Consider the following 23,889-nt stretch of genomic DNA (forward strand, 5'->3'; position numbering starts at 1 on the left):
CTGCGGCGGGGTCGGCGCATGCGCGGAGCGCCCCGCCATCCCCGCGCGGCCGGGGAGGACTGACGTCAGTCCTCCTGGCGGCGGGCGGAGCGCGGTGCACGCCGGGAAGCCGCCGCCCAAGATGGCGGCAGGATTGAAAAGTTGTTGGTGGTGCTGAGGCGGCTGCGGGTGGGTCGCGACCGGGAGTGGGAGCTGGGTTGGTCTATGGCTGTTGCCGGCCAGTGAGATCGAGCTACTGGGCCCCGCCGCGCACACAGGCCGGGCGAGCACGGCAGCTGCGGGGATGCCCCGGGGGGGGCCGGGGCCGCCGCCGCTGGAGACATGGAGGAGGAGGGCAAGAAAGGCAAGAAGGTGAGTATGGGCCGTCACCGGGCCTCCTCGCTGCTCTGGAGGTGCAGGGTAGCTGGCGGGCCCTGCCGTGCCCCTGGCAGAGGGGGTCCTCCCTCACCTCCGGGCCTGGGGTGCTGCATCATCCCCTGGGCTGGGGCTGTTTGGGCTCTCTTTGGCGCTGGACTTGCTGCTGGCCTGGTCCTGGAGCCCTCGCAGGGGTAGCTGGACCCTCTCTTGGCTTCTTGATCCTTGTTCCCTCCCTGTGGTGGTTCCAGGTGTGGCCCTGTCTGAGCCGAGCACCTCCCTGTGTTTGTGACTGCTGTGGGGGCTGGGGCCTTGCTTCCTGCTAAAATTCTCGGTGTGGTGGTGGGCTTAGGGGGGAGCGCTGCTGTGGGTCAGCTGCCTTCCAGGCATGCCCTGTCTTCAACCACGGTATGGGTTGGCTCCCACCACTCTGCTGGTGCCTTGATACCGGTCAGGGGCTGATTTACCCTTCTGCTTTTCTCCCCAGTCTATAAATGAGGCAAATAATCAATGAAGCACCTTAAAATGAATTCTGTAGTAGTGCTGGGCTGTTGTCTGCTGAGAGTGGTGCTAAACTGGGCATGCTATACATACATGCATCTGGTTTATGTATTTATATGCATATATTCAGTCAGCTATAGTCAGGACTGCAGCACTGTAAGTGCCTCAAAGGTCAGCAAGCTCTGTCTGTGTTGACTGCAAACAGGCTGCTCTACTTTCTCATGTTTAAACGTATTTTTATGTTGTGTGGAGGAGGTGAAGCTGGAGCTGGGGACTGAGGCTGGGACACTTGCTAAGAGTGGTGCTCCCTGAGCTGGGGATGGGTTGGCTCTTTGCAAAAGGAACAACCCTTTCCTTGCTTTGATGACATAACTGGGGGGAAACAAGCTATTTTTAGTCGGTTTTGGGGGTACTTGCAGTAACGGTGATCTCAGAAGGTGGCAGCAGAGTCTCCTGCTGAAACTGGTTTGAAACGAACAGAATACACACAGAATGAGAAATATTGAATGGTTGGGTTTTTTCTGAAGTTACTGTACAGGCTTCCCACAGAGCCAGATCTGGGAAGTAAAACCACTGACTGTCCCTTTGCGATGTCTGGTGAACCACATGTGGTGCAGCAGGATCAGCAGCACAGGTGGAAAGAGAAGTTACTCATCAGGATATGTTGTCTTCCTCCTTTCAAGAAGAAACAACTCCAGGTGCTTGCTCCTGGGGCCGTGGATAATTGTAGAGTAACTTTATAGATGTATGCAAATGCCCCTTCGTGGTAGGGAGTGACTGCAGGGCTAGAAGTGTGCGCAACTCAAATATGTAGACAAGATGTGATATGTTGTAGGAGCGGAATCATTTCTTGTCTGCTGAAAAATGTTTCTCTGCTATTTTGGAAAAACCTGGGATATTTTGCCTTGCAAAATGGTGCTTTCCAGAAGAGCTGTTTACTTGTGTGGCCAGGGTGGTAGGAGAAGAGAGCGTTGTTGTACTGGCTGGTGTAACCTGGGACTGTGTTAGTGTGAGAAGAGGCAGCTAACTCTTGTACCTGTGGATCCTCGGGCTGGCTGAGGTGTCAGGGTGAGATGGCCCAGTTCAGTCTTCTGCTGGGAGCAGACTGCCCTCTGGAGTACTGAGTAGCTCCAAGGATGGAAAATTAGCAGTCTATCTGGGCAACCTGCTCTATGTTCACCCTCATGGTGAAGAAAGCTGTTGAGTTTTTTTCTTTCTATGAACAGGATTTGCAGTGTTCCTGTTCCTTCATGTTCTGTCACTGTGAAGACTCTGTATTCCTCTTTCCTCCTGCACCAGATCCTTGTACACACTGATCTGATCCCTCCCCGACCTCCTCTTCTCCAGGCTGGATGATCCCACCTCTCCCAGCCTCTCATTGTGTGATGGATACTCATGGCCCTTTCTGGGCCAGCTCTCACATGTTCCAGTCTCTCCTGTACTGGTGACCCCAGACCTGGCCGCTCCAGTCCCCCTGATCTGCTTCTTTGCTGCATTGTCGGTGATCCCAATGGACAAGGAACATGCAGAGACCCGCAGGAGTGGGGCTGCAGCTGAGGAACTCTGTGTTGCACAGGGATAGCATCTCCTGGGCCAAGCCACGGGCTTGCAGTACTTTCTCAGTATAATTTTCCATCATAGTGGCAGTTAGTTAACCCTTGAAGCAGATGCCTGTGGCTCTTTTGAGTTTGGACTACTATCAAACGCAGTTAATTTGGCTGCAGAGGTGGGCTTATTCATCTCCTGTGCCACAGCAGTTCCCAGCTGCAGGGGAAAACTCTTTGTGTCTTTTATATGCTGTGGTTCATTCCAGAAGGCAGGTCCTGGTCCTCTGCCAGTGGCATTATGGGCTGAAATGGGGCAACTGAGTTTAATGCTGCTCTGAAGGTGTCTTAGGGCAGGTTTGGTCAGGACTAGGGAGAAAATCCCAGCCTTGCTTTGGGGCTGACTGCAGCTTTAGACAAAGCATGTACTTGTTAAAGTGGAGCCCTGGAAATCCTGCCAGGAACTTGTCTTCCTTAGCTTTTGCCTCTGGTGGCTCATGCCAGTGAGGTTATCCCAACCGGAATACAGCAGTGGTGGGATGGAGCGTGTCCAGCCAGCTTTTGGCTGTGGTTGCGAGAGCTGTGTCTCAGACAGGTTTGGGGCAAAACACACATTTCTCTCTGATATTGTGAGGAAGGATGGATTGACTTGGAGGATGTTGGCTCCGGCTGCGCCATGAGGCCACGCGGCTTCCTCAGCACTTGCTGCTGCAGTCAGCTGGGCTGTGGGAACCTGCCTGGGGCTGGAAGACCAGCTGGTCTCATGCTTGGGAGCCTCAGGTGAGGATGGATGTTCCTGGCATGCCCCTTCCTGGAAAGAGAAGGGATGGAGGGAGGATGAAGGCAGATTTCTTGGCTGCCCTGTTGTTATTTGCCTGTAGAGAGGATTTTCCTGCTGGCCTGTGTTGCAGGAAACATCTCAGATGTGTGCAATGGCTGCCAGGCTGCTGCAGGTGATGCAGTGTGAAATCCTTGCATGGTTTTCCTGAAGTAATTCTCTGTGGGCGGTATCAGATGTTTCATAAAATTCCTGACTCTTCCATCTCGGGTATGCCCTAGATCTCTGATGCTGGCTCACTTTGCCTGTTCCCAGGCCTCTTAGAGCAGCTGCCTCTGCAATTGCCAGATCTTCCTCGTAAAACTGATCTGTATCTGTGGTACTGAATTCTTTGTGGTTTAAAATGCTGGTTAATATTGAGGATATTGGCCAGTCCAGCAATTCCTTCTTGTGCAGATCATTGCAAAATGTCTGCCAAAACTGAGCTTGTAACTCCAAAGTGTGCTTCGCTCCACACCAGAGGCCTTGGGCAGCAGGGTCGGGTTCTGCGCTGGTATGTGTGGAGGTGAATGGAAAGCCGAGAAGCTTCTCAGAGGCAGCGAGGTGGTTATTAAATAGCTGAGACAGAGCTGGGTCTTGAAGTTGGGTGGCACAGGGCGAGCATCTAGCCTTAACATAAAAAATACAGAGGGGCTGAGCTTGAAGTCACAGTTTTGTGGGAGTTTCTGCTTGCAGGACAAATCACTTGAGCTTCTTTTGTTATCCTGAATATCTAGCTTGTTCTTGTCTGGAATAACCGCTGGGCTTTGACAAGCCCTGCACCCATGTTCCTGTTTGAGACTGTTGCTGCAGGAATGGTTCTTCCATGACTTCACTTATTTAGGCCACTCGAGTGAATGCAGCATCTGTATTTTTAGCTTCCTGGGAGGTTTTTAGGCTAACGAAAGCACCCATGAGTACTTGGATCCTGTGGTGCTTTGCATGCAGAGCCTAGATCTGTACTCCCAGCTAAGGCAAGCCACGTGGAGATCGTTCCTGTAGGCTGCCCATCACCCATTGCTCTCTGCTAGTCTGAGACTTGATGCAGCAGCCCTGACCTGATCCCCAGTCCTTTTGGGATGAGTAAGTTAGGCAGGCTGTGACTGTGATAAAGCTCTAGCTGCCATGGTCTGGCACAGTGGCTGCTTGCTTGCTTCACACCTTGTGCTGAAGCCTGGCTGCAGAAGGTTATGACAATGGGTGTTTAGTCCCTGTCTCTATCTCTGCGCCTGTGCAGGAGCCTGAGCTGTAATATGGAAAGCTTTATCCAGAATAACTGCAGAGTCCACAGTCCCAGCAGGTGTCGAGCACTGCTACCTTCTCTGCTCCTGGCATGTCCCTTGTCCCCAGCTGATGTGACCTGAGGAAACACAGCAGAAGCTGCCCGGGCTCTGCCCGGTGGTGGGTAACTGGGGGAGCATGAGGAAACCAGAGGGCTGGGTTTCGGTTGCTGGAAGGGCTTGGCAGGGTAAGGCCAGCTGCCCTCGTCCCTTGCCATGGTGCAGTTTGGTGTGCTGGCACTGGGGGACAGCTCAGCAGCAACTGTTGCCTCTTCCAGCATGGTGCTGGTGTTGGGGTGCCTGCAGGTCTTAAAACAGGAGCCTGGCTTCTGAGCTTCTCTCACTGACAGGTCTAGCTTGAAGTGTTTGTGCTGATTAAAATGATGCAGTTTAAAATACATCTGGAATCCAGCTGTGAGAGATCTTCTGGACACTGCCTCTCCCCTCTTGCCAAGGCTCAAGGCGCACCAAGCTCCCAAAGTAGAGGCATATGGGTAGTGAATTGCTGGTCAAGGCACTGCCCTTCCAGCTCTGTGCTTTAATCCACATGCCCGGGCACTTTGGCTGCCACCATGAAGCTGGTGAGCTCAGCCAGAACAGCACTTCTGAGGCTGTCTTTGGCTCTCCTGCCCAGAGGGCAGTCTCCGGTCTTCCTCTGTAGCTAGAACATCATTTGCCATGTACCTTAGCTGACATTTCCAGCCAACAGACTTGTCTGAAATGGCTAATATTGGATCTGTCTGCTGCACTGCTTTGTGTGAGCCAAGTGGGGCTCATGTAGGTGAGAACAACCAAAGATCTGGATACAGTAATTTGACATCCTCCAGTTTTCCACTCCTTATCCTGTTAAACTTTAATGGTTGCAGTTACAAACCCCAGTGCTGTTTCATATGAAGCTTGGGAAAACTCCCAAGTGCAACTCATCATTTCCCTAATTGCATTTAAAATCTCTGCCTGTGTTCAGCAGCTCAATAAAGACTAAATTTGGTGTTCCTGCTCCCTCTGAAGGGGTGGCCTCTGGGTTGGGAAACGGGCTTTTCATTTTGAGAGCTGTCTCATGATCTAAGTCTTCCTGGGGAAGCCAGCAGACCTGCTAGACTGGGTTTTAGCAGCTGCTCTGCTTTGAACTGTTGGTGCCTGGCTTGCTGTGGGGCGCGGGGCTCAGCGGGACAGTCCTGTCCTTGCTCTTCTTGGCTGCTTTTGGCCTCTTCCCAGTTACAAGCAGGGAGCTGCTCATTTTCTCAGTGCTTCCTCCTGCCCCTGGAAGAGGCCAAAAATCTTCTGGAATACGAGGAGCAGAGGCTGAATGGAAGTGTGATGGAAGAGATGGGGCTTTGGCACTGGCATCTAACAGAGCAAGGCTCATGCCCCGCTCTGGGTGGTGGCCTCTTCCTCTTGTTGCTGCTGAATCTTGGCCTGAAAGTTTGGATGGTTCTGGTGGACCTCATGGTGCCACACAGCTGTACTTGTCCAACTTGCAGCAAGGAGCAATTTTAAAAATTACTTAAACCAAGCTTAATTGTGCTTCTTGAGTGAGGTCTGTGAAAGCCGAGACTTGCCCAGCTGAAGTCCAGTGTGAGTCTGTCTCCTTGTAGGATGTGGGGTTTTTCAGTCTCGTTGGTGCCCTTTTTGGAGACCTTCTACCTTGTCTGGAGCAAAGTGAGGACCTGTGGTGTCAGGAGAGACTGCAGGACTCTGGAAAAAAACGTGTTGGTGTTGCTCTGCAGTGTGGAGCTTTGCTCCCACCTCTCCTAGGGTCTGGGATGCTGTTGGGGAGTTCCCCTTGTGTGGTGGGTGACCTCTTCCTGCTCTGGGGCCTCAGCTGCTGGAGGTGGTGGCAGCTGTGGCATAGAACATCTTCAGCAGCCCCTCTCCTGGTTAGGTCTACACCTCCTGGCTGGACGGCCAAGAGCGGCTGTAGATGAGCAGCTGTGGGTGTAGGTGGGTTTGGAGCACACCTCATAGTGCTTCCTCAGGAGGAGCGTGTCCTGAGGACCAGGGTGCTATGGGAGAGCTTTGTGGCAGGGCTGTTCTTAATGCACTGGTCATATCCAGGTGACCTTGGGATTCATGGGAGGTGGGATCATCCTGCATGCCCAACAGTCATGTGGCTATGATGGTGTGCTGCTGCTCCAGGCCTCGGTGGGCTGGAGAGGAAGCACAATGTCTCAGACATGGTGCATGGCCTCAAAATGGGGATACTGGAAGCTTGAGAGGCCACTTGAGCTTGGTTGAACACAGGATGCCTGGCATTTTTGTGGCTGAGGGCAGTGGCCTGTGGTGGTGAGGGTGCTGGGAGGGGCAGCCCCGTTTCCTTCTGCCCCAGCTCCTGCTTTGTCTTGCCCTTGGCACTTGCTCCAGGGCTCATCTTCTGCCTGCCTGGCTTCCTGCACTGTCAGGCTTATGCTGTGGTAGGAGCAGGACAGCTCTTTCCTCTAGGGAGCCACTAGATAAGTGGGTCTGCTGTCGGGGCTGTGGTCAGCCTCAGGATGAGGGAGGCTGTTCCTAAAACCAGTGAGGGCCATCAGCAGGCACTGGCACAGTGGCTGGGAACAGGGATGTCTTCCCAGTTTGCTTCCCTTATCAGATTGGGGATGTACTGAGCCTGTGCCATGTCTGTAGCTGACCTTTGAGGTTCACAAGCTGCTCTGCACCCTGTCCTGTGGCAGGTTCTCCATGGCGTGCTGTTGGGCAGCGGCCTGTCTCCATCCTTGGGCTGACCCCACTCAGGATAGTGGCACTTCCCCCCACTTGAACTGGGAGAGGCGGTGGGCGGGTCATATCTATCAGTGTGATATAAATACACCGACCACGCTGATTTGCAGGTGTCTGCATGTGGCATCTCCTTGGGCCTGCTGCTGAAGGAGGCTTGGTCAGAGTTGCACAGCTCCTTTGAGCCTGTGGTCACCCCCACCTTCAACACCTTCTGGCTTTCCCAGTCTTCCCCTGTCCCCATACAATGGGCAGATCAGACCCTGCTGTTGGGGCGGTGATTCCCAGAAATGTGGTGCCTTCCTGGGTGAAAGCAGGCAAGAGTCTGCTGAGTATGTGAGGTGGGCAGTGTGTTGTCTGTCTTGCTCTGGGTACTGCTCAGGCTCTGCCTCTGCCCAGCTGTTTGGCTTCAGAAAACCTGAAATATTCTGTTCTTGGTGCTACCCTTGCATAATGTTTTCTGTTAATACTGCCACCTCAGTAGTGTCCCTTTTCCAGACAGGTTCCTGGGGTGTGATGTCTACCCCACCATGAAGACAGACTTTCTGACCCTGAGTGGCTCTGCCTTGGCAGGAGCGAACAGCTCCTCCTCAGTTTTCCTGTGCATCCTTGTGTCCTCCTCGGTGCCAGCTGGCACCAGGATATGAATAGTGGCGGTGACTGGAGGAGAGTTCCCTGAGATGGGAGGCACTGGGGAGGACAAAGCTCTGCTTCAGAGTTGCAGCAGTATCCTGACTTCCAGCTATAGGAAACACCTTCCAGCTGGCCGTGGCCTGTGTAATCAGGTGCCCTGTATTGGCTGCTCTGGCTCCCAACAGCTCCTGGGGGTGTGTTTGGTTTGTATTTGCCTTCACCTGCAAGGATGTATGGAAATACTTGCCCAAACAGAGCACCAGCAGGGCAGTGAGGCATCTCCTCCAAGGCTGGGGAGGTGCCTCTTCTGAAAGCTCTGGTTGATGCTCACATGCAGCTTAAACACATTATCTTCCCCTGGGTGGTGGTGGGAGGCAGAGGGAATGTCCTGGCTGCTGCTTCTTGCTACCCAGGTGTGTCTACCCCTGCTGCTTTCCACCTCCATGCATGTCCTGGTTGTGGCTCCTATGGGTTTGAGGATGGAGCAGCATGAGGGTGTCAGGCTGGTGGGACCATCTCTTTGGGGAGCTCATCCAGGGCAAGCGATGGCTGTGGCCTGGGGCTGGGGAATGAGAGGGGTCGCTTATTTCCAGTTAAGGCTTCACAGTCATGGAAGCTAATGGTCCCACTTCGGACATTCAGCCTTCAGTAACCTTCACTGGACACCAAACTGCTGCTTTGCTGCTGAGGCCAGCATGGGAAAGGACAGGTCCTGCAGCAGAGCTTAATGTAACCCAGATTTTTCCTGGGTTTGCATGCCTGTGTCGAAATAGTTTTGCTGTTGTGGGTTTTGCTCGGTACAAAATAACTCTACCATGTAATTGGGTAAATACTTGCTTTGCTGTTTGGTTAGAGAATGGCAGACAAAGCTGAAGCTTCCTAAAACTGCATTGTTCACACAAGATGCTGGCTGAAGTAATGATACCAGCTTTCAAAAGTGTACTCCATAAAACTTGCCCTGACCCAAGACAAGTCTGGTTCCAGCCCCAAATAAAACAGTGAGGTATCCCTGACCCCACAGCCCCCATTAGCTGTGTTTTGAAGAGCAACACCTAATATACTCCGCGTTTGAGCATCTGTCTTCTTTTGTGTGTAACATCCAGAAAGCAGATAATGTTTTCTGTTTCAGAGGTGCAGCCTGTTTCTGTGCTGGTAAAAGCCTGAAGCCACACAAGAGTAGTGCTCTGGGATGAGATGGCATCTGTCTGGCCCACACATCTCCTTGAACTTGAGCAGTTTCTGTATTTCCAGCAGGCTGCCTCATTGCATGGGGACTCAGCAGGCTGGCTGAGCTGGCAGACACAAAGCTCTGCCCTGTGGTGTAGAGGAATGAAGGCAGGTTAATTAGCATTGATAATATGCAGCTGTGGGCTGGCTTCAGGGGTGGCGGGTTGATTGATGTAGGTAAGGTGCAGGTGTGGCTGGTTAAGGGGTTGGGCAGTCAGTGAAGAGAGGAGGAAGAAGCAGTGAGGAGTGAGTGGGCCCTGGATGAGGCGAAGCCAGCAGAGGGACTGGTATGAAGAGTGTGATGGTATGAGACAGTAAAAGACCTTGCTGCAGCTTGATAGTTTGGAGAGTGCTGTGACACTGTGGGACGTATTTCAGTCTGAGGCTCATCTCTGTGGACCTATGGCAGGCTGCAGAGCCTGGTTCTCCAGGGGTGCAACCAGGAAGCCCCCAGGCTTGCTGTAGGACCACCAGGATGACAAGTCTTGAAGCAGTGATGTAGTAAAGGGTTAATGACTCACTCCTCAGTGGTGGCTCTTCTGCAGAGCTCTAATCCTTTCTCCAGCCTGTGGCATACTGCTCCCAGGACAGCCTTTCCTTCTCGCACAGGCTTAATCCCCATTTATTTTGCTTTTCACAAAGCTGAATCACCCTTCAGTGCCTTTTGATTCTTTCACCCTAGGATTTAGTTGCGGGGGTGGGGGGGTGGTGTGTGTGTGGAGTCAATCACAGAAGAGTGTGCTCTGCAGAGCCTAAGAGTTTAATGTGGCTCCAGAGCTGGGCAGGGGTGTGTGTGTATAAGGAGGGGTGACACAGGTCTTGTCATGCTCTCAGTGATCACAGTGAAGTGCTCTCCTCATACTGACCAGACTTGAAAATAAGCGCAACCTTGTACCTCATGATGCTCTGCCACTAAATCCTTGTAGGTAGTAAGAACACACTTGTAGGGGATCTAGGTGGGTTGGCATTGCTGGGAAGCTTCAGAAGCCTCAAGCCCTGTGTTCAGCAAAGGTCTTCAGGACTCACTTAAGCTCAGCCCATGGTAGGTGCTAAAAATACAGCAGCAAATGCTGCTTTGTAGGAAGGTGTGCTGCTACCTGGGGAGCAGTTGCCAGGACTGGGTTTCAGCTGGAGTTTGCTGGAAGCCAAGCCACATCTGGCTGATAACTGGAAAGTTTTCCTTGGCCTGTTTTAGGTTTGGGTGCTGACACTGCAATGGCAGCTGTGGTTCATGGTGCCCAATGCATTCGCATCTGCCTGAGGTCTTGTGTTCTAGTGCTGCTGATAGCCACTGATGGCTTCTCCAATGGTATCTCCTGTTAATTCTCTGGATTGTGCCCTTACAGACACCTGTGGTAGTTGTCCTGTGACCCGTGCAGGTATTTTCTAGCCAAAGTTAAGGTGGAAACAAGATGCTCTTTGTAGCAGTAAGCATCCTGACAGCTCTGTGTGACTGAAGCATTGCTGAGAGTCAATGAATATAGAGCAGAACAGGAGCAACCTTCTCTGTAGCCAATACACCTGGCAACGGTGAGCATTTGATGCTTAACTCAGCATCCATTTGAGTTTCTCTTGCTGTTAGAATCCTAGAATGGTTTGAAGGGACTTAAATGCCATCTAGTCCAACCCCCTGTCATGACGAGGGACATCTTCAACTAGATCAAGTTGCTCAGAGCCCTGTCCAGCCTGACCTTGATTGTTTCCAGGGATGAGGCATCTACCACTGCTCTGGGCAGCCTGTGCCTTACCACCTTCATCATAAAAAAAAATTAAAATTCTTCCTTATGTCCAATCTAGATCTACCCTCTTTTAGTTTAAAACCGTTATTCCTTGTCCTGTCACTACAAACCCTGTTAAAATGTCTGCCCCTGTCTGTCTTATCACAGAATCCTAGAACAGCTTGGGTTGGAAGGGATGTTAAAGATTATCTAGTTCCAGGCCCCCTTCCCCCAGCCCCGTCGGCTCCCAGCCCCGTCCAGCCTGGCCTTGGGCACTGCCAGGGCTGGGGCACCCACAGCTGCTCTGGGCAGCCCGTGCCGGCGCCTCGCCGCCCTCACAGGGAAGGATTTCTCCCTCAGCTCTGATCTCCATCTGCCCTCTCTCAGTGCAAAGCCGTTCCCCCTTGTCCTGGCGCTGCAGGCCCTTGGGAAAAGCCCCTCCCCAGCTTCCTCGCCGGCCCCTTTGGGTGCTGGAAGGTGCTCCAGGCTCTCCAGGAGCCTTCCCTTCTCCGGGCTGAACAGCCCCAGCGCTCCCAGCCCGGCTGCACAGCAGAGGGGCTCCAGCCCTCTGATCATTAGGTTTTGGGTGACTTTGTTCCACTTTCTTCTTTCCAAAGAAGCTTCATGATCCTCACTTCCGAGTCTGAGAATTCTACCTGGTTATTGTGTGTTTCCATGCCATGCTGTACCTGTGTCCCAGGCAGCACCTCCAGCAGGGAAGCACAAGCTTCTGACTGAGGAGGTAGATCTCAGTGAGCAGCTTGGCATTGGCAGCTGTTAGAGAGGCGATGACAGGCAGACAACATTGCAAGATGTGCTGCGGACACGGTCCATGCGGCTTGGCAAATCCCCTCTGTGAATCTGGCAGAGCTCTGGAACCGTTCAACGGGGTGAGCCAGAAATGGGACTTTAATCAGGATACTCAGATGAGGGACTTGGGTGGTCTGGTTGTAGAGCTTGTGTACCTTTTCTGATGGGAGATGAAAGAACGGGAGTCAAACGTTGCACTTTGCTTTATAAACAGCTTATTTCTCCAGCCTGAGGTGCACAGCATGGGGCTGCCCTTTCCTCCTCTCCAGAAGCTGGGTGACTCCGTGCTGATGGGACCAGCACAGACACTAGTGAAGGACTTCACAGGGAGCCTGACACATGGATTTTTTAACTCATTTCACATTCTTGATCTCAAACTACAGCTGCTTCCTGTCTTAATCTTGCATTTAACACATTAAGGCTTCCCCAGGGGCAAGGTAGGATAACCAAAATTCACCACATCAGTTCCATTGGTACTTCCAAGGGAAGATGAGCTTCTGTAAAATTATTGTAGCAGCACTGGCCATCCTGATGTCACTGTCTTACAGTGCCTTAAGTGCAGGTAAAAGCAGAACTAGGGGATGAAATAAATGGGATTAATTATGCTCTGTAGCGTAAGGGGAGCTTGTGTGATTTCCTTAACGCAGATCTTGGTTCTGGGTGGTTGAACTGGGCAAAATGGGAGGTCAGGGTCTGACCTGGAGTGGGCTGGAGGCAGCTGCTGTCTCAGGTGGGTCAGCCCGGGTATTCCCAGGACAAAGAGCACTGTAAATTTAAAAAAAAAAAAAAAAAATCAAAAAACAAACCACCAAAAAAACCCCCCACAACCCTGAAATAAATGAACTTTGGCAGGGAAGCAATGAAATGATTTATGGAAACCAATGGAACTGCCAAGCTAATTGCTGAAACCAGAGTATGCAGAGCCTAAGGGTCGGAGCCTGCTTGACCTGCCTGTGGGCTGTGCGTAATGAGAGCTTGTACTTATCCCCTCTGCAACTGAATTCCTCTGGGCAGGAATACCGATGGTAAAAGGAATCCTAAATGGCTGGTTTCTCAAAGTCTTGGCAAAATTTTAAGTAAATAAATATTCTCAAGCGGTTGGCTCCTAACAGAGGAAATGTCAGGAGCCAGGCTGAGCAAAATTGTAGGTGTTGGACTCTGCCCATAGCCGGCTCAGGACCTTGCTGTCTTATGCATGTGCCAGAGGTCGGGAAGCCTTGTCCTGCCTGAACCATCAGCATCCTTCAGGTATTGCCTCACCTCAGCCAGAGACAGCTGATTGATGCTGCCTCTCCAGAGGGGAACTGCAGCAGATGCAGTTGCAGAGAATTTTTGGGTCAGGTAGCTGCAGCTGAGCCAGGCAAGGACTTCTTGCTCTGGCTTCTCACTTCCATCTCCCTGCTTCTCATCCTACAGCCTGCGTGGGTCCCTACTGAGTCTGTCAAGCTTTCTTTTACCATAAAAACCCTCGTGAGTTTTGGTCTGTGCTGGCTTGCTTTGCTTCCTAACTTGGCTCTTGCCATTACATGTGCAGGTATGCTGCTGTATCAGAGGGCGATGAGCACCAGAGAGGGTGGGCTGGGGCACTACCCCTTTGCCTTGTCACCTACCCTCCAGAAGTGTATGCTCATGTCCCTGAGAGCTGTTGTCTTGCAACATGGCTTCTGTCTACTTAATTTCAAAACAGCTTTGGGAGTTTGTTCTAGTAGCACTTTCTGTATCTGTGCTCAGTGGATAGCTAAATCCACATGGGGCATGCACGGGAGCCTGGCCCGGTGAGGACACAGGGAATATCTGGTAAGCCCAGGTCTTTAAAAGAGAGATCAGAGACTTCTTGAAATGTCTCTGCAAATTTAGTTTAACTTGCATAAAATTCTGCTCTACTTTATCCTGGTTTACTGACTTTGGTACTGTTCAGAAGAGATACTTAACAGCAATGTTTTCCATGAAGTCCTTCAGGTTCTTTGCTTAGCCTCAGTGAGCTGGTCTCTGTCTGCAGATTTGGTCACCAGCATTTTAATAGGCTTCCCTGTCTCCCAAAGTACTTTCCTGTTTACCTAGCCAGACACATAATACCAAACCCTTTCTGTGCTGATGCAGTAAAAGTTTGCCAAGCAGACTTGTCTTAACTGAAGCAAACATAGTAAGCTCTAAAAACCAATGTGGAAAATCACTTCATGCCACTAGATATGGACAGTGGGCTAAGTGAACTTCAGTGCTTCCCCACTTTTGTTTTGTAACCTTAAGTTAGTAAAATAAGTAATTTTTTTCATTGAAAAGAAGAAATGCCCACCTTTCCTGGTTTAATTTGAGGTGTGAAGCTTCTTTTGAGAGCAGCGTGCACAAGAGGCAGAAAATGTGGAAAATCTCTGGAGCCTGGCTGAGCTGACATGAAGAGCTGGCAGTGGTGGGATGCTGCCTTCATGACCCACCATCCCAATGGGACTGTGGGGTCGTGCCTGTCACTGAGTCTTCAGAGGAGGAGCAGGACTTGAAGCACCTCAGCAGTGGGCTGGAAGGAGATGATCCAGTCCCCTTCTTGCACTGGGAGGGTAATTACTGAACAACATTTCTCTGATGTTGCTGGCAGGGATTGAAGAGACCCCACTGTTACAGTAGACCTAGGGGCTCGCTTCCCAAAGCATGCTTCCTGCGATCTCTCCTTAGGAGTGTTTTCCAACCACCGATTACTCATGTTGCTCTTGAGTGGGAGTGCTCAGGGCTCCACATCCCTTTCTTGCAGGAATCAAAAGCTGAGGCCTCGTTAGCACTGTGCTAGAGGGGTTCATTAGTAATATTGTCAGGGTATCAGCATAGCTCAGGGCTGCCTGCACAGAGCAGGAAGGGCTTTAGGGCAACATCGGTTTGTACACAGCACAGAGAGAGCCAAAGACTTGTCTTCTGCTGAGGCGTTGTGAAGACCTGGGTGCAGCTGTGGTGAGCTGAGAGAAGCAGACCTGCGGCTGCCTGGGGTGAGACCTAGTGCTGGAAGGAGGTGTTTGAGGGTGAGGGACACCAGCATGTAGCACAAGCCAGGCAGTAGCTGCTGGTGGAGGTCAGGAGCTGAACACAACAAATGTGGTTTGTGTTTCTCTAGGAAATCCCACTACTGTCAGAGACCCCTTTTTTAAGCTCTTGTATGTGTTGGTAGGTGTGTAGCTTGGGAAGTGTGGTGTGCTGGTTGAATGGAGCCCTAGACAGGAGGAGCTTGCAATTCTGAGCCTTCAGCCTCGGTAGTCACCTGAGATGACTTGACCTGGTCTGGCAGCTTGGTGCTGCTTGAAGAGTAAGGTCTCATCCTTTTCCTCTACCCCACACCAGCTGTGACAGCGTGCTGGGCTGTTGGGGATGGGTCTGATAGGCACGTTTCTGTGGATTTTTGCTATTAAAGAAGATGACAGAGCTGGTAAAGCCAGGAGCTGTAGTGGGATGAGTGTGGTGTGGTGACCAAAAGCTTTGGTGGAGAGGAAGGTGCCAGACTGAAGATAAGCCTGCTCTGGGTGTTGCAGGAGATGCTGGGATGGCTGGGCTAGTGTGGGGACTGTACTCCATATCTCTTTTAAAAACTGGTGCTGCTTTGAGAAGTGATTAATCTTGCAGTGTAGTGGCTTCAAATACAGCCAAGCTTGGCAGGGTATGCCACCCTGCGTGGTCTGGGTAGTCTGGCTGGGCAGAAAGGGCTGGTCCATATTAAGAAGACAAGGAAGAACTTAACCAGTAAAAGCTGCATTTGCCAAGTCTTCCTCAAAGATGCCACAAAGTCTTCAGTCTCTGGCATGAAAGAAGGAAGGCTGAGGTGCCTCCCTGTGGGTAAAAGCTTTTTGTTGTTTACTGCTGAAAAAAATGCAACCTGTCAGAACAATGCTTGCTTCCATCCAAGGGAGACGAGCAGTCTGCCTTGGCTCTGACGGGAGTGCCTGGCTGTGTGGGTCCAGACAGGCTGCAAGCTGCTTTTTGGAAGACTTTCAATAAAGCTGGAGTTGCCCTTGAAGCTGGAACAGTGCTGACTTAGGGGAGCAGCTCTGCCCTTGGGGAGCTGGCTGTCATCTCAGGAGATGTTCCTTGCAGGACCTGCCTGGGACTAGTGCTCGATTACAATAGGGAAACCAGTGCCACTGCATAGTCAGCTGGCTTTGTTCATGGAAAACACTGGCTGAGAGGTCTTTGTGCACAGGAGGTTGGCTTTGGGAGGAGGAGATAGTTTTAGGGTGTCTGAAAATATCTTGGAAAGTCATCCCTGAGCTATGCTGATGCAAACCAGGGTTGCCCCATGTGACTCCTCTATTCCTCTGCATTGTAAATCATGATTCCGTATGGTATTGGGTTTGGGGTGTGCTGGGGCTCCCCAGGGACACTGTGAATTCCCTGTGTCTTCAATAGGACTAAAAGGACGGATATCCTGAGCTGGGATCTGGAGAACTTGTTCTTGAGTGGGCTGCCCAAATTAACAGTCTCTAGATAGCTTTTGCTGAAGATACACAGGTATTAACTCGCCACCCTTCAGCTGCACAGCTTAAGGCAGCAGCCAAGCAGGGAGAGGATACACTGAGCACCTCTGTGGGTTTCCTTGAGCAGCTCTGATATGGAAAAGCAGCTTGGGGATCTCTTCCTGCAGCTGGCTCCCTGGCTGCTGGCAGCATCAGTCCATTGGCTTCCACACCTGGGTGAGCAGCCCTTCTAAACCCTCTTTAGTGGTGTCTGATTGCAGAGGAGATTTTTGCTGTGTGGGAGCATCAATCACTTTTCCTCTGAGGACTCCTGAAGGAGCTGGTGTCACTCTGCATCCTCTGTTTTTATGGGAAGGAGTCCCTTTGTGTCCCTAGTGCTGTGTGCAGTCTGTGTCCTGAGAAGGAAAGAAGGGCTTGAAGGCCCATCAGCTGCAAACAGTGTTCTTAATGCAGATGGTTTGGCTCCTTGGACTCATGCTGCTATTCATTTTCATATCTCAGAGAACAGGCTAAAACAAACCAGGCCTTATTTCTTACTACCAGAAATCTCCCCAGATCCTTTATCTTCTAGACAAAAACCTGTCAGGTGGTCTGCACCAAGTCGATGCAAAGGGTATTTCCCTGTGAAAAATCCTCAGCAGCCAGCCATAAACTACATGATTGCAGGTCTGGGTGTTTCATGTTTCTTTCAGTATGCAAAGAATAGGAATAATCTGCTGAAAACTAGAACTAAAGTGGCTATGGGGGAGCTTTGACATTCCTATGGCTGCTGCGCCGTTCCCTTCTCCAGCTCTTGGGTCTTTGGCCTTGGAGTGGTTGGTGTTCTCAAGTGCTTTTGTGCACTGCATTGAGGTTCAGCGGTCTTTTGGTTAATCAAGAGTGGTGTGGGTTTTGTAGACTATGCAAGGGTAAAGTTTGTGTCAAACACCGTTGAGCTTTGGGATAAATAGGTTACCTGCTTTTAGATGCTGGGACATGCCTGTGTTTTGCCAGTGTAGCTCAGGGAAGACCTTTGCAGGCTGTGTGTTGATGTGGATGCTGTTTGCAGCCATACAGCCCTTACTGTCCTGCCTGGTGACGTCAGTCCTGTGATCCTCGCTCTCAAAGCTTTGTGTCCTCGATGGTGGTGACATCTGCTGTTGGATGTCGGTCTTCCCATAAACCTAATTTTTGTGTTCACCTGTGCACAAACTCTTGTAAGGTAAATCCACTGCCTTGGCTGTATGTGGGAGATGCCAAAAGGCTGCATGCTGGTTTTAGGCCAAAACCATCTTGGGTGCTTTCCTCCGTGTCTGTGGAACCAAAGCTATAGGCTTTACTGGGATCCTGGGTGGTCTGCAAGTGGGAAGAGACCTCTGATGAAAACCACCAGTAAGCCAGAACTTCACCTTATCTGTGGCTGCCTTGTGGTGGTGTCTGTTTGCCTGTGCCCTGCTGCCTGATCTCCCTGTGGTGGCCATCCACCTCCTGGACCTGGGGTATTGATCTCTCCAGTGTGGGTGGCCTCTCACATCTGCTTCCAAGACTTGCAGAGGCAGATGGGCTCCTTTAAATCATCCCTGCAGCCAGCAGGCTCCCGGGAGCACTGGAAAGTAGGATGACATGTGTGATCTCAGGGGTGCTTGTACTGAAGTGTTGACTGATGCAGGTGGATCTCTGCGAGAGTCTTTCACGTGGGCGAAGGGCTGAGTAACAGCACTGCTCTGGCTGAGCTCGCTGGGGGGGCCTGTGAACCACAAACCTGTGTGGTGCTTGTGGGAGTTGGGACAATGCTGGTGCTGAACACTGCGGAGCAGAGGCTCGCTGGGGACAGGTGTGCCCAGCTCTGCCTCAGGTTGACCTGTGCAGGGCTGGGAGCTCGGGAGCGGGGTGGGGAGGGGGACTCAGTTCTTTGAGCACTGTTTAATACACTAATTAAAATGGCTGCATTACTCTTGGCTGCTTCCACCACCTCGTTGGCTGTGTGACCAGTTGGGCTGGCACAGCTGAGGGAAGCACAGAGATGGTGGGAGCGACCTCCTGGAGCTGTTTCTGATGCTGGAAAACCTTGAGGCTTTGCAGCTGGACATATGGCAACCTTCTCCTTGGGGGTTTGTTTGCATGCAGCTCAGCTTTAGTGTGACTCTAGAAGCTGGACTTAGGGAGAAGACCCTGGAGGTTTAGTTTTGGACAGAAAAAAACCTTAGGGATGTAAAGCAAATGTTCAAATTTGAAAGGAGTGTGTTCAAAATTCTTTAGTTTGGATACCTGGGATAGAAACTTGTCAGGCAAATCAGGGATTATTCCTCTGCACCTTGCTTGTAAATAGGATACTAGATCTAAAGGTTCACTTCTTGGCATAAATAAATGTCTACCATGCAAGCAGTTATGTTCATAATTATTGAGTAGGAGGGGGTTTAATGCATGAACTGATCTAGTGTCCAGTGTTAACAGCAGTATGTGTAGCTAAACACGGGAAATAGGGAAAGGAGAACAGTGTAAGTGAGCTTCATTTTTCCTCCTCACCTCACTCCTCTGGGCTCACCTGAGGAGCTGGTACTCCTCCAGGGAGGGGGAAGATGTCACATCCCAAGGAATCAGCTGGACTCAGGGAAGCTGGTAAGCTCATGTTTCCCAGCCAGAAATGGAAAAATACGGTTCTGTAACAGAAATGAACAGACTTGCCTGTGGCCAGGCAGCTCCAGTGCTTTCTTGTGTTACAACTCCACTTGGTTTCTGCACTCTGACACCTTTTTGATCTCTGAATTTTGGCAAGACCCCCTGGAAACTGTGGAAAACAGTAACTCTCCCTCCAGAGCGGGCTGCAGGGGCCATGAAGGCTGCAAATAAGCTGATCTTGCCACCCTTTTGCCTCACGAATATCAGTTAAGTGCTAGAGATGAAAGGCATTAGACAGTGCTGACACTGTGCCCCTTGAAGACCTTCCTCTGACCAGCTGTTTGGTGGGTGCTGCTGGTACCAGCAGAAGGCTGTTTGCTACCGCTAGCACCCCTCCGTATCAACATAATCAGAGGAGAGGCAGTGGGGACATGCCAGGTCTGGATTGCTCCAGCAAGAAGTCATTGGCTTCTTGCCTCTTGCCCACAGGGCTTAAATTTAACTTGGAACTTAATCTGGGTTTGGATAAAAATGTGTCAGGTAAATCGGGGATCACTCCCCTGCACCTTGCTTGTAAAGAGGGTACTAGATCTAAAGGTTCGTTCCTTGGCATAAATAAACTTTTATTGTGCAAGCAGCTGATGTTAATAATATTGAGTAGAAGGGGGCTTAATGCGTGAACTGAAATGATCTAGTGTCCTGTGTTAATGGCAGTATTCGCACCTAACAATCTAAGATGGGCTTAAATTCTGTTCAGTCCTGCAGGTGTGGATTCCTGAAACCAGGAAGGGACATGGCAAGAGGTTAAACCAAGCCTGTGACCTGTTATTTCATGAGATCCTGAGCTGCTTGTACCACAATATGAAATGACTTGGGGTAAAGCCCAAGGAAGCACTGCGTGTAGAGGAGGAGGAGGATTTAGTTGGAGGCTGTGATGCCTTCCCTTCCCTCTTGAATTCAGTGTGAAGCTGCTTGCTGGGAAGTTCCACTACAAACTGCTAAGCTGAGTCAAGGCGAGCCTCCTGCATGTCTCTGCCTCCAGCCTCTTGCTCCAGATGTATCAGCTCAGTCTGGCTCATCTGCATGCACAGAGATGAAAGCTTGGGTGGAGGGCTGAGCCGGGTGTTAGGAATCTCTTTGGGAGGAGGAACAAGGCTCTGCTAAAAATAGCTGGGGAAAATTCCTTTCCTCTTGCTGTAGAGGAAAATCCTGTCAGGGAGTCTGGAGCCTGGCTTAGCTGGCAAGGCAGTCTGAAACGTGAAAACTGGGAGCCGAGCCTTGTTTTGTAAGTGGGTTTTGTGCAACTGTTGTCCTTAGTCTTGAGCTGCTATGTTATTTGGGATTTTTTAAGATGGATGTGGGCGCCAGCTCACTTTTTAGCAGAATTGTGTTTCTACATTACTTAGATTTAATAACGTGTGTGTTTGAAATCAAATGCAGCGTTTCTGGCTGAAATACAAATTTCTTACTTATTCCACACTGGTGAGTGTCAGCTCCACATCAGCCAGCTGGAAGCTGGGGAGGAGTGAGAGGTCCTGGGGCCAGCAGGAACCCCTTGTTCCTTAACTCAGCCCAGTGAAGGTGAAGCCAGGTCTTGTGGAATTATGTGAGGGGCTGTCCCACCAGAAAACTGCTGGGCAGAGTGGCAGGATCACCTCCAGAGACTTCCCTACAAGCTGGTCAAAATGATCTCCAAGAAGATCTTTGCGCTGGCTGGGTTGGAGGAAAGCTGTGGCAGTTAGAAGGGGGGTGGATGATTAATGTGGCACAAATGGAGCTGGAAAACTGCCTGCAGGGTGGGGTGAGGAAGGACAATGACCTCAACGAGAGCCCCTCCTTCATGCCCTAGTGGGTATGAAGCTATTTTTACCTGGCACTAAAAAGCAAGAGTTGCACCTTATCCATTCTGCAGGCAAGGCTGCAAGAGGACTGTAGCCTCTGCATCAAAGGAATTGAGTTTTATCCCTTTTCTGATGCCCAGCATGTTGGGTGGTGGTCTCAGATGTTTAGCTCCTCAGAGAGAGGAGGGGACACTGCTACAACTGCCCTTTCTGGCGGTCAGCTTGCAGTAAGGTGTTGCACCGGAGAAGCTGCATGAAACAGATGGAAAGCTGAACATCGCTGGCTTTGCCAGACACAGGAACAGAGTTGTCCAAGAAGACTCCACAGCACGATGCAGTAAGAGCTGCAGGTCAAGCTGCAGATCCCCAGGTGATCCTTTGCATCCTCCTTGCTTAGATGTTCCCTATGCTTCACTGTCTAGGTCGAGCACAGGTAGATCTCACCCATGAGGAGGCTGAAGTCTGCAGCAGCAATGGAGACTCCACTGCCTGGATGATGCTCCTGTAGATGGAGCGTGCTCTGCCCACTGTGGAAGCCACCAGAGGATGCTTCTGTACGTTGTTTCTCACTCCACATGCAAAGCTGTGGCTAAGCACCTGGGCTAATGCAGGTGAAGTTTGAAATGCTGTTCTGGCCAGCCTGCTGCTGATGGGGGACGCTGTGGATGGGCTGCAAAGATCCTTTACACCAACAGCCTCATCCCGGCAAGCATCAGTGGAACTCAGCATGATGAGACAAAGTCGAGGGCACTTTGCAGTGCCTCTGTGCTGTGTTCAGGTGCTGGAGTTGCAAATCTGGCTTCAGCATCCTGCCAGTGCTGCGGGAGCAGGGTCTGTGGCTGTGACTGTGGCTTTGCAGAGAGACAGAAGCTAGCAAAGGTCAGGAGGATGGGTGGTATCCAGCCCTGCAATGCCTACCCTCCTCTGCATAGTCTTGGCACCTTGCCTGCAGCTTTGGTCTTGATTAATTTTTGACTCTGTGCCTGGCATCATTATCCAGAACCCCCCTCTTAAATCCTTGCTGTAGCATTTAGCTAAAGCTGATAAAAAGCTGAAGCTGTTCTTAGCTTTCAGCTTCATAAAGGAATCTCTTGAATAATAGTTTGATTTAGTGTTTTAGCATCCAGATATCTTTGTGGGGAGGAGAACAGCTCTTCTGCAGCACTGTTGGTGTGCCAAGTTCAGCATTGAACCCAGAGATACCCTGTCTGGAGTTTCTCAAAGTGAATGCCGACACACCCTCATCTTTCTGCACCTCCTGTGCAAATCAGTCCCCCAGTGCCAGTTTACTACTCTGTCAAATGCTTCCTGTTGACAAAAATGGGAGGAAAGTGGAATAAAAGGGCTGTGGGAAGATGTTGCCAGCTGGTGTGCTGTGGCATTGATGCTCTGAACTTGGCAGTGGGATGAGGAGGAAGCAGCAAGGGGCATGTAACAGGAATGTGTCCCATGGGTGATCTTCAGTCCAGATCCCCCATGGAGCTTTGAGGGGGTTCCCAAGCTGGCTCTGTGGCTCCTGTGGAGCTGCTGAGCTCTCGGTGTATTTTTCCTTGCAGTGGTGGGATCTGAATGGTGCATTTGGGGGTCCTGGGCACCAGCCCATCTTATTGAAAGTTGCTTTCCTACTGTGCATGTCTGCACCAAATGTTCTGCTATGAAACCACCTCAGTGGAGTTAAGCATGTAGAGGGCCCTGCTCTTGCTCAGGGCTGTGGCTGCTGGCAGCAGGCTGGGTGCTGTTGCTGGTCAAAACAACTGCAAAACTGCTTGGCTTTGCTGCGTGCGTTGCTGAGCTGCTTGTAGAGCGTGAATTTTGGCTTGCGCTCTGACTGCCATCTACAAGTCAAACATCTAAGGCAGCCTCCTGAGCAGCTCAGTCCTCTGTGTAGCAAGCACAGGAGTTCACATACGTAACCGGCTGCTTTGGGGAAGAGCTTGAGTACTGGCAAAGTCAAAATAAACCTAATTACAGGGACGGGATGATCTGGAAAAGGTCACATCTACCTGAACATCGATAGCTGCTCCCAGTACTTGATTGAGGACCAGAAAAGATCTTGGTAGGCTCCAGGGTGAGCCAGCAACATGTCCTCATGGCAGGGCTGGCCACCAGCCTCCTGGGCTCCTCTGGGGCAAGAGGTGATCCCCCGGAGCACTAGGCTCCCAGTACAAGAGACTGGGATATACTGGAGCATGTTCAGCAGATGGTGAAGGGCTTAAGGCATCTCTTGTATGAGGAAAGGCTGAGAGCTAGGACTGCTCAGCCTGGAGGAGAGGAGGCTTGAGGGGATTTTATTAAAGTATATAAACACCTCATAGGGGGAGTGAAGAAAGGAAGGAGGATCTGGGCTCTTTGCAGTGTCAGAATAAGAGGCAACAGGCACAAACTGAAACACAGGGACTTGTATTCAAGCATAATAAACCTTCTTTAATGTGATGATGGTCAAACACTGGATGAGATGCCCCACAGTTCACAGGTTCTCCATCCTTGGAGATGCCCAAAGCCTGACTGGACATGGTCCTGGCCCTCTGCTTCCCCTGAGTACTCCTGGCCAAGCCTCTGTGCCTGTAGGTGCATGGCGCTGCCATACAGACCTGGATGCTGAGGTTGGAAGGGTGAGGAAATCTGGCAGTTACGGGCTGTGCAAGGTCTGCAGCCTGTTCCCAAGGCAGCAGGGCATTTGCTGGGATTTAAGATGGTTTTTTAGCAGCTGGTGCTGTAATTCCATCACTGCCAGGTCATGAGGAGAGCTGGTGGTCTATTGTCTGAGAGGCTTTGCACCAGGCTGGAGGGAGCTGCTGAGTGTTTCACCACCTGGGTGGGGACCCACCTTGGTCAGGCAGAGAGAAACAAGGCTGTTACGGCTTCCCTCTGCCAACAGGCTGAGGAATAGGAAGTCATTTGGAGCTAAATCTCTGCTTCATCAGGATGTACCTGTGGTAGTTCGCAGCTTTGTGTTGGGCACTTGTGTTTGCACTGAGGTGGTGTGACGGAACAGCAAATGCAAAGGTTGGGGTAAACCCAGGCTATTTTCTGCTTTCTGCCTGGGTTTCCTGGGAGAAAAAACCCAAGACCCCTAGCCCTGCTTGTGTTGTGGAGCACTTATCTGTGGAGCAAAGAAATATAAGTAATAAAGCCTTCTTTTGGCAGGGCTGTGCACTTGCAGCTTTACTTTGAGGATACAGAGTATGTACTCATCATGTGTCTGGCTTTCCCAGGTCAGAATTCACACAGGTCCTCATCACCCTCTGCTCGCAGAACGCAGCGGCCAGCGCTGCAGAGCCTGGCCTGGGCTCCAGCTGTGCCCAGGCAATGCCAAACCCGCAGAGCCCGTGTTTCTCTGGCATTGCCATGCTGGAGGCTGGCTGGAGTTTTTCTTAACAGCCAGGTCTTCTCTAAACACCCTGAA

General features: G+C 51.1%; 1 protein-coding gene across 1 annotated transcript in view; it reads left to right on the top strand.

The window, feature by feature from the left end:
- Positions 1 to 10: 10 nt before the first annotated feature.
- The window catches only part of CCM2 (CCM2 scaffold protein), a 40,767-nt gene continuing 16,888 nt past the window's right edge, over positions 11 to 23,889 (top strand). Inside the window, exon 1 of the mRNA XM_080385786.1 lies at positions 11 to 351. Coding sequence (XP_080241912.1) covers positions 322 to 351 — 30 coding nt within the window. The 5' untranslated portion in view covers positions 11 to 321. The remainder of the gene's footprint in view (positions 352 to 23,889) is intronic.

The sequence above is a fragment of the Falco punctatus genome (assembly GCF_963210335.1).
Source record: "Falco punctatus genome assembly, chromosome: 4".
NCBI lineage: Eukaryota > Metazoa > Chordata > Aves > Falconiformes > Falconidae > Falco > Falco punctatus.